The sequence below is a fragment of the Setaria italica genome, chromosome V (assembly GCF_000263155.2).
Source record: "Setaria italica strain Yugu1 chromosome V, Setaria_italica_v2.0, whole genome shotgun sequence".
Taxonomy (NCBI): domain Eukaryota; kingdom Viridiplantae; phylum Streptophyta; class Magnoliopsida; order Poales; family Poaceae; genus Setaria; species Setaria italica.
The window spans coordinates 17,026,096-17,036,534 of NC_028454.1; the positions used below are offsets into that span (position 1 = coordinate 17,026,096).

The 10,439-nt window shown below is 48.1% G+C and overlaps 1 protein-coding gene across 1 annotated transcript; it reads right to left on the bottom strand.

Moving 5' to 3' along the window:
- Positions 1-262: 262 nt before the first annotated feature.
- Positions 263-799, bottom strand: LOC101784072. Its single transcript, XM_012846254.2, has one exon. The coding sequence runs from the start codon at positions 764-766 to the stop codon at positions 263-265; it is 504 nt and encodes a 167-aa protein (XP_012701708.1). The 5' UTR covers positions 767-799.
- Positions 800-10,439: the final 9,640 nt, after the last annotated feature.

Here is a 10,439-nt window from a genome sequence, read left to right on the forward strand (position 1 = left end):
CCTCAGTATTTGTGTATCCACCATCTACAAGGTAGAACTTCCCCACAAGCACATGAAAACCCTTTGCACGTGCAGACCGTAAGACCCCTGCATCGGATGCAGATCCTTCCCAACCACATGAGATAAAAGTGAAATTTAAATCAAAGTCACATACACACATGACGTTCTGTGACAAGGTTCCCTTCCTATTTCTGTAGGGAGCGGCTCTTTCTTGTGCAATGGTGATAGGAACATGAGTGCCATCAATGGCCCCAATGCAATTCTAGAAGAAAGGCATAAAGCGAGAGTCTGATGCAATCTTCACATCTGTATGACTCACATTTGGGAGCTTCAAGAATATATGAGTCAATGCTGGAATTATATCGAAGAACTCTGTTATTTTCCTATGAATTGTCTCACCACTATGTTGGAATTCTTTTTTTAGCCTATCGGTGCTTGCATTATGAGAGAGCATGAACATAAACATTCCTAGCTGCTCCTCAACTCTAACACCACGGGTGTCACGTAATAAGTTCTCCACTCTAAGATAATTTGCTATAACTCTAAATATCTCAGGTTCCATTCTGAACTCAACTTTGCACCAATTTTCGTGGCCTTCCAAGATTTGTATGACCTTTTTAGCACCAGGCATAGTTGAGGTATGCTCCGACCTTTTCTCCTCATATAAACACTGTTGAAGAGCGGGAACCATAACTAGGAATAGTTCGTCATCCTCTTCTTCCTCCTCTAGCATGAATCTCCTAACTTCATCCTCCCAAGATTCCATTATCTATATGTATGTATATGGTAAGGCAAGTAAACTATGTTACTTAAATGCATATGGTCTAGAAAAAAAACAGAAAAAGCTCACAGGTTCTTACATATTTAGATGGAAAAAAAAGAAACAACATCATTTGGAGAAGTAGCAGTATAATTTGAAATATATATCATCAGTACTAACATTAAGAACTGCAATGCCATTCCCATATGTATGCCAACAACAGCAGAATATGTATGCCAACAATGAATGCTGAATACATGCATCAAGAACTGCAATGCCATTCCCATATGCAGAAAGAAGAAGAAAAGGACTCTAGGACTTGGTACTGCATTGACCTGCTATCAGAGTAAGGAAAACCTGAGATACTGCCAACTTTGGATTTCTATTACTCTTCTAATATATACTGCCCTGCTTGGAGCAGGTTCTCACCTCTTCTTAATGATCTGTCAGTGCTCCTGCCTATGCCTTCCATGCAACACATTTCATTTTATTTATTTATTTTAGGCACCAACTATAACCACTGATTATCCACAAGCTATCATGTGGACACACTTTCATTTTCATTTGTGGACACACTTCCATCCACTGATTATCCACACATTTCCAAGCAGACACACACTTTCATTTTCAATACTACTATACTACCGCTATCATGTGGACATTGGTCAATCAATGAAATTCCATGTAATATATCATTAGTGCCTTGCTTTCCAAAAGAAAAAATGTTAACAGTACCTTAGGCCAGAAACCATAAATTCTGATATATGGATAACACACTATTGTTAGAACTTTCAAGCCTGATTCACTACTTTCTGATGCTGATGCCGTAGTGCAGGGCAGATCTCTGACGTTTTGACTGGTGACATTCTAACAATCTGTACTTGGTGGCTGCACACTGCAGATACTGGGGTACGGCTGGGCTGGCATGCTGAGGAGGTACCTGGTCGACCCTGCCCAGATGTGGTGACCTTCTAATCTTGCCCAGGTCTCACTCTTCAGGTAACTAATCACTCTGCTTACTACTACCTCGAATCCTCGATTAGCAGTAGAACCATGCCACCAGGTAGAGCTAACCCTATGTAATGGTCTCTGCCTCACTGGGTAGATGATGCAGGGCGTTGCACGAAAAGATTGCTTGAAAGTTTGAAAAATAATGCAATTTGAAGTGGTAAACAAACTACCAAAAAATAGTAATACAATCGATCTGGTGCCGAGCTGGAACCCAGATCTTCAGTCCTACTTGTTCTTGCAATATGAAGTCAAAGCAATCTATGTACAGATCTTGGAATTAGAACAGGAAGACTCACCGGAGGATGAGGCAAGGTAGCACGAAGTAGTCACGGAGCCACGGAGCAGTCACAGAGCCACTAAGCAGTCACCGGAGGTGGGGGCAGTCACGGAGCAGATCTCCAGCGGAGATCGAGCTAGCGTAGGGATGGGGAGACGATGGGGAGGCGACGAGGAGCCACACGGGCGACGCCACGACGGGGAGGTGCAAGAACGGGGGAGCCGCACGAACGCCGCTCGCAGGTTGCCAGCGGCACGGGGGAGCACGGCGGCAGCGGCGGGCGAGCACGGGCAGGGATGGGGATGCAGACACGGAGGGGGGCACCTGGGTGACGATGCGCGACACGGAGGGGGTTGCGCCGCCAGGACCCTCTAGGTGAGGACGGCTCGTCCCAGGGAAAAGTCGCGGATGTGGTCTGGCCTCCCTGTCCGATGGGCTCCCAAATGAGAAGGCGATTCGGCCCGTGGTGAGTTTCCCACGTGGTCTTCCGACGCAGGGAAAATAGCGGGATCCCCTCGGGGTTTTGAGTTCCCAAAGGAGCCCCGAAGTGGATGTGGGAAGGGAAGGTGTTTTCTCTGTTAAATCTATGTATTCTCACATGTGTGCAAATCCAGTGGAACAACCCCACAAAAAGATCTGGAAGGCCAAAATCCCCTAAAAAATTAAAATCTTCATGTGGCTTGTGTACCAAAATGCTATTCTCACAAAGGATAATCTTATCAAGAGAAAGTGGCAGGGTAGTGACTAGTGAGAAATGTATCTTTTGTTCTGAAAATCAATTAGGGAAGAAACATTTTTTCATTGATTGCTTTATACCTAGATATGTGTGGAGCCTGGTTGCTTTGGTTGTTGGAGCCAACTGCAGACCTTGTTCTCTTGAACAATTCTAGGTTTGGACTCAAAGATTCTTGCAAATTGGTAGCAAATTTCATATGGTTGGTCTAGCACTGGCACTTGGCAGGCATCTGTTGGGCATTGGGGAGAGCAAGAAATAGTGTCCGTTTTGATGGAAAATAACTAGATCTCCTACTGAGATCATTTGTTCAGCATCCTCATTTTTAACCTTTTGGGCAGAGCTACAAATAGGAGAAGACAAGGTGATACTTGAAGAAGGAGCAGAGGCTGAATGTTAGAATAATAACATGCAGAAGGAACGATTGATCTACCGAGACGATGTATGCGACAGATGATACTGAAGGCATGATATTTGTTGATGAGTTTTGGCAGGGCACTCCTCCCCAAAACGCAACACCGGTTGCTTCGAGGTTCTAGCAATGTGCTGCCTCCCCCTGCGAGCCTGTCGCTATGTCATCATGCTTACAATAGCGACCCTCCTCTCATATTTATGAGGAGCCTAGGTTACAAGAGTCTGATACAAACTCTAAACCCTACCTGTAACAACCTAGGTGATTAAATGGTGTTTTAATCTCAAGATAAGTCACTAGTGCTTAAAGAAGAGCTTTGGCAACTTTCAGGCAAGTGAAAGTACCCTTTTGCCCGTCGCAAGCTTAAAACACGGCCCAAAACCGTAACTCGAATTTCTACTTCGGAACTTAAAGATCTGTCCAACTAAAAGTTGGAGAACCAAGTTCCTACAGAAACTTTGTTAATTGGACCCTGGTCCAATTCGCCTCCAAAGCTTCCCATATCTGTAGCTCAAGTCAGCCCAGAACCCTGAAAACCAGTCAAAACCGCCGCTTTTCTCCAAGTCCTGAGAACCGGCGTTCCTCCAAACCTTGAAGCTTTGAATTTTCAAATCCACCGTGTTTTTGAACTCGGTCAATTTACAAAGTTGAACCTTGGTCTGTGTTCTACAACTCTTGTAAAGGAAGTCAACATGGTGTGGTTTGAAAATCGGGAGATCCAAAGGTTTGAAGTTGGGCTCGGCAAAGGATCTCGTGGATCCGTTGGCCAGACAGCACTAGAGCGCGCGTGCGTCGTGCTCCAGAGCGTCACCGCCACGTGGCGTGGCCTCACTGGCGAACGCCACCTCACCCAGTCACCGGCCGCGACAAGATAAATCAGCGTGCCTCTTCCCTAGTCGTGCGCAGTAACGCCCTGCAGGCCTCCGCCCCGTCTCGTCTCGCCCGAGGCCATTCCGACCGCGCCAGGTGCACTGCCCGCGGTTCCACTGTGCACACCAATGCCTTCCGGCCCTCCCGTCACACCCCGGCCGCGCTGCACACCCGCACGTCCCGCGACGCTGCCGTCCCCGCCAAGCACCGCATAGGCAGTGACAACACCTCTTCCCTCTCTGCGAACGCCACACTGCCAAAGCTCACCGGCGCATGCCTTCACCCAGTAACCAGCGTGACGCGACCACACGCGCGCGCAAACTAGCAGATCCGTGTGCCCAGCAAACCCGCTTGGCCCTCCCAGCTCCCTTCGGGATGGACGGTCGAGTGGGTTCCCTCCTCAGACGGCGAGGATGGAGGTTACTGATGTCGTGGCCGGCTTCGTCATGGTGTCGGGCGTCGATGTTTAGTTACCGTTGTTTATTTTCGTTGCTGAACAGCTTTCAAACTTGTGTTGAACTTGAACTCTTTTGTTGCAATAAACTTATGCACTTGTTAAAAGAATGGACTGTTGTAATCTCTACAACCGCTCACTCTCGGGTAAGTCCGGTTCGCGATCATATAGCGTGGTTTTATCGGAAAGTATCCGACGGATGACCGAATTGACTTGATTAAAGTACATGATCGTGTGTTAAGCGACTTAACTGTGCTTTAGCCAAGTTAATTTGGGCAGTTCTGTCACACTACCGCTGATACAACTCCAAGTCCAAACGTAACCAACTAGCACACAATATTCGATACAATTCTAACACTGAAGGCTGCCACTCTGAACCTGCACTGGTAGAGAATTGGCCTTTAGTCCCGGTTGGTAGGGTGCATATCTCTCGGATATCCATCCGGGATAAACCAACCGGGACAAAAGGGGGGGGTCTTTAGTCCCGGGTCTTTTAACCGGGAGTAAAGGTCCCCCTTTAGTCCCGGTTGGTGTCACCAACCGGGACTAAAGGGGGACCCTTTAGTCCCGGCTGGATTCCAACCGGGACTAAATGGCGCCTGCATGGCACTGCCGTGGCGCCTAATTTTTTCATGCATGCATCACGTATACGTAGTACCGCGGCACTTTTAATTTGTTAACCTTTAGTAGTTGAGATTTTTTAGAATGAAATCAACTAGTATTTAAACGAATGGGATTTGTAATTATACAATTACTATATATATACACAATCCTTATACACAATTCATATACACAATTCAACTAGCTTAGTACAAATCGATCATAATTAGCGCGTATTATATATACAAATAAATCAAAGTATCTGTCTACAATCTTCCCGTCGTGGTGTTGCTGATCGGAGTATCTAATTGTCGTCCATCGTAATAAAATTCTCCTTTTAGATCTACCACCTCGTCCATTATGAATTCAATGAGACCTTCACATATTGCCGCTACTCTTTCTTCCTTCAAGAGTCCTTGTTGAATATTTAACATCTATAATTTGGAAATTTGTGAATGTTACACGAACAAATACATATAAGGAGCTAGAAAATAATTAACTAGTAATAGTTTTATTTTACGTACTTTAAAGTTGTGCGGCGTCATCTTCGGTCCCTTGGGTCCCACAAAACTGTGCATGTGCTCACAGATGTAGTAGCCACATAGATTATTCCTGGGTTCCTGTCTTAAGCACTTCAGTGCGGAAAAAAATAAGTTATGAAATATTCGTGTTATACAATGTAATAAATGTGCAGACTTCATACGTACCGGGAAGTCTGTGTTCCATGTAAGTTTTTCTTTGAATGGACCTTTGTGTGTCCTTATGAATTGTTTCCATGCGCTGCGGATTAGAATAATGAATGATATAGTGTAACAGGGATAAAATTTAGGAAATAAACTTTTGCATAGAGATAAAGGTCCAGAATTATTACAAGCCTAGCATGTCTTGCAATTCTTGGTAGTCCACCGGATCTTTCCTTAACGAATCGAAGACAGTGACGTGGCTTCTTTCAGGCTCAATTATAATAAGGATCCAGTGGAAGCTGCGTGCGTAAAATGTTCATGCATATTAGAGCTAACTAACATGTAGAGATAAGGAAAAAGACATCGAAAGTAGACGGTATACACACACTTACTAGAAGTTGTATGGAAGTAGTATGAAATCCTTGAATGTTTGTTTGTCTAGGAAATTGTATATTTCCGCAAAGGTTTTTTTCGGCGCTAATTGTATCTATTGTTGGTTAACTACAGATGGATCCATGAATCCTACATGTAGGTACGCCTCTCGGCGGCATGTCTGAATTAGCATCCTACATGAAATGGAAGATGAAGTTAGTACGGTGACGCACGCCAAAATTTACATGTAGAGATAAGCAGACACTTACAGAACCCAAGCGCTGATCAGAGAGACGTCCAGGGCATCATGATGGTACACTTCGTATATATCCTTGAAGTCTAGCCACAGCACTTTCTCCCCTTCACCATGAAAATCTATCGGTTTTACCTTCATGCCGATCATCTCCCTCGAGTCGGCGGATGCCATCATGTACCATTGATGGAATACGTACATCTTTGTTGATAGCTTCCGTACCAATGAAGGCTTTACTAGAGGTTTGCCTAGCTCATAAGGCCATCTCGGCTCAGGGGGCGGTGCAGTTGGCGTCTCAACTTGCCCTATGCATTCATCAAGTCCCAGACCTGTTTCTTCCATGAACTTCAATACATTTGCTTGTTGATCCAAGGGCATTGCTTTTACCCGTTGAGCATCTTTTTTTGATAAATGGCTGAGGTCGGGGACTGGACCGCTGGAAGATGACTTTCCTTTCCTTTTATCCTTTTCATCAGCCTTTACTAGAGCCCGTTCATAGTTTGACAAGAGTGGAATCCTTTTCTTGGCTCCTTCTTCCATCCTGATAAAAAAGTTTAAATCTCGCTGACTTACTGGCGGTGGCTCCATCTCCCTTGCTTTTTTTTCTTCGGCTTGTTTCTTGAACCACTCACTGGCCTCTCGTTGGATTTCTGCCCACTGTTCCGCATGAGACATTGCCTCAAAGCGTTCCTTACGAGTCACTTCAGGCTCCTTTGTTTTCTTCTTTCTCTGTCTTTGCTTGGGAGGCGGTGCTCGTGACTTTTTTAGTGGTGGTGCAGGTTCCTTCAAGGGGGCCGCTCTTGGTGCCGGCGACGGTGATCGGGGAGGGGTGTTGTTATTGTCATCGTCGCTCCCAGCACCAGGATGTGGTGGAGATGGAGACCTTGATATAGATGGAAGGGACGGTCCTGGAGCAGGAGATGATGGTCTCGAGGTATGAGGAGAAGGTCGCTGCTGGGGATCTACGGGGAGCGGTCTTGAGGCCTTAGGAGATGGCTCCGTGCCGGGAATAATGATGTAGCGTTTTTGCCATAGAATGATCCCATGAAGCGCATCTGCCAATGTCTTTTCCCCGTCGCCTCCCGGGAAGTCGAGCTCTAGACCTTCATACTAGGGATCAACAATTTGCTCTACGCAGACGCTGGCGTAGCCTGTTGGAATTTCCATGCCATGACTGCTCTGCCCCGCCAGGGTTGCTAACGCACTCCCGTACGCTACCTGTACATATAGCAGAAGTAAACAAGTTGAACTCTGATCTCGAGGCCTGGATCAATTGACAAGATTGCATAAATATTATGTATAAGTATACCTTAATAGTGAGGTTGCCGACCGGTGCATGCAGCTCACATGAGGTCCGTTGTGTGATGGCATCCACGGGGAACCGTTGCTCCTCCACGGGTAACCTGGGCGTCTGCGCATCGGGGACCTGTGTAGAAGCACAACTGCTCAAGAGGCGTTGAGAAGGGCTGACGGTGTTAGGAATCGGCAATGCTCCAGATTGGGCCAACTCCGCAACTGCGTGGGCCACCCACCGATTGATTTCATCCATCATTCTTTGTTCTACCATCTGCCGCCAGCTCTCCTCAATCTGTTCCTTTCTTCGCTTCCGACTTCTGTACGAGGTGTTGTCACCTCGGAAAGCAAACTTCCACGGAACCACCCCTAACCCTCGGCAACGTCCTGGGTGCTCTGGATTACCGAGGGCCAATGTGAGCTCATCATTTTCTCGGTCCACCTTCAACCTCCCAGCCTTAGAATCTTCAATGTTCTTCATGAGATGTTCGGCCTTCTCACGTATTGTGTCATTAAAAATCAACGTCCCATCCTCTTGGCTTAGGGAGCCTCCATGAGCGTAGTACCAATTTTTTGATCGTTCGGGCCATTCAATAGTTGCAGGTACGATTCCCCATTCGATCAGATCTTGTTCCATCTTCCTCCACTTGGGAATTGCTGAGCCATACCCACCTCGCCCCAAATGATGGTGGTAGCCCTTCTGACTAGCATTTGCTGTGTTGATCGTGATTTTTTTCATACCATCTTCACTCCTCTTATATTCAACAAATGCATCCCAGTGGTCCCTCAACTTTGGCCACGCGTTGAAGTCTGGAGTTCGGCCCTTCTTGATGTAGTGGGTATCCAGCATCTTCTTGAATGTCTGGAATTGAGTAGCCATCTTCTTAAGCGTCCACGCTTTGACATCCTTCTCACTATATCCTTCGGGGAATGTGAAATGTCTCTTCACGTCTTCCCACAGCATATTCTTTTCTGTCTCCGGAAGGGCGTACGGATTAGTGCTTCTGCCCTTCCATTCTCTGATGCTGATAGGCACGTTGTCCCGGACGATTGCCCCGATCTGACTCACGTACTTCTTTGCTACTTTCTCGGGAGCAACCGGCCTGCCCTCTTCTGTCACTTCCGTGATGACAAGCCTCCCTTCCATCACCTTTGTACGACCTCGGGTCTTCTGCCCTTGTGTCGATCCGGAGGGCTAATAGTTCAAGATTCGTTAATTAGTACGTAGTAGTAACGGTGGCGTGAAACAATACAAGAATGGTTATATATACCTCGCCGGAACCTTCCGCCATGGCAAGTTGTTGCTGCGGCTGTTGCACTTCATTCCCATCAACGGACATGTTGAGGAACATGTCCGCCTGGGTGCCCTCTTCATCCGTGTATCATAGTGGAACGTTGTCGCCACTACCATCACCAGCGATTATCTGCTCCATGATATACCTTGCGGTCTCATCGTCTGCCATTTCAACTATTGATGGAAACATACATGGAATCATACATGACAGTCATAGAAATCGTCTTACTACAAATTTTTACAAAGTCCAGAATCATACATGTATATAATGAAATCATAAAATAACATGAATCCTACAAAGTCCGGAATATTTTTACGAATTTCTACGAATTTCTAGCAATATCCACATGCGGTGCCTAGGTTGTGACGGCGGCGATCAGGGCGGCGGAGGCGGGGACGGTTCCCTGGAACCACGGGCGGTGCCTAGGTTGTGACGGCGGCGGTCAGGGCGGCGGTACGGCGGAGGCGGGGACGGTTCCCCGGAACCACGGGCGGTGCCTACTAGGTTGTGACGGGCGGCGGGACGGCGGCGGTCACGGCGGCGGGACAGCGGAGGGGATGGCGGTGCCTACTACGAATTTCTAACTTTATTTTCTAACTTAAAAATCTAACTTAACAATCTAACTAAAAAATCTAACTTAAAAATATAACTTAATTTTCTAACTTAACAATCAAAATTAAAAATCTATCATAAAAATATAACTTAATTTTCTAACTTAAAAAAAAGGCCCTCCCGGCGCTGCCGGCCAGCGCGGTGGCGGACCTCTCGCGCGAGGTCGTCGACGGTGGCCGGGGCGACGAGGTGGCCGGGTCGGCGGGACGGCGGCAGCCGGGGCGGTGGGGTGGCGGCGGTCGGTGCGGCGAGGACGGCGGCTGAGGCGACGACGACGGCGGCGGCGTAGGCGGGACGGCGATGAGACGGCGACAAGGGGCGACGAGGGGCGACGAGGATGGAGCCGGTGGCCAGAGGCAACGAGGTGGGGGCCGGGCGCGTCGACAGACGAGGAGGATCGAGGCGGGCCGGCCGGGGGGATGGAGGACGACGATGTCTGGGCACGGTCGGCGGTGGGACGACGACAGCTGGCGCAATGGGGGACGACGACGGCGGCGGCCGGCGAGGGAGGCGGACGGGCGGCGACGGCGGAGCAGAACGCGTGGGACTTGGCGAAAATTTGGCTAAGTGTAACTGGCATGGGGGTAGAAGGGAGTACAGTGCCTTTTAACCCCCCCCCCCCCCCCCCCTTTATCCCCGGTCCGAAAGGGCCCCCGGGCCAAAGGGCCTTTTGTCCCGGGGGGGGTGGGAGCCTACCCATTTATTCCCGGTGGGTCCCCCCAACCGGATAAAAAAGGGGGGGGCTAGGGGGGCCCCGCCCGGGGGGCCCGGATAAAAAGGGTCGTCTGGGGGGGGGAACAAAAATACCCCTTTT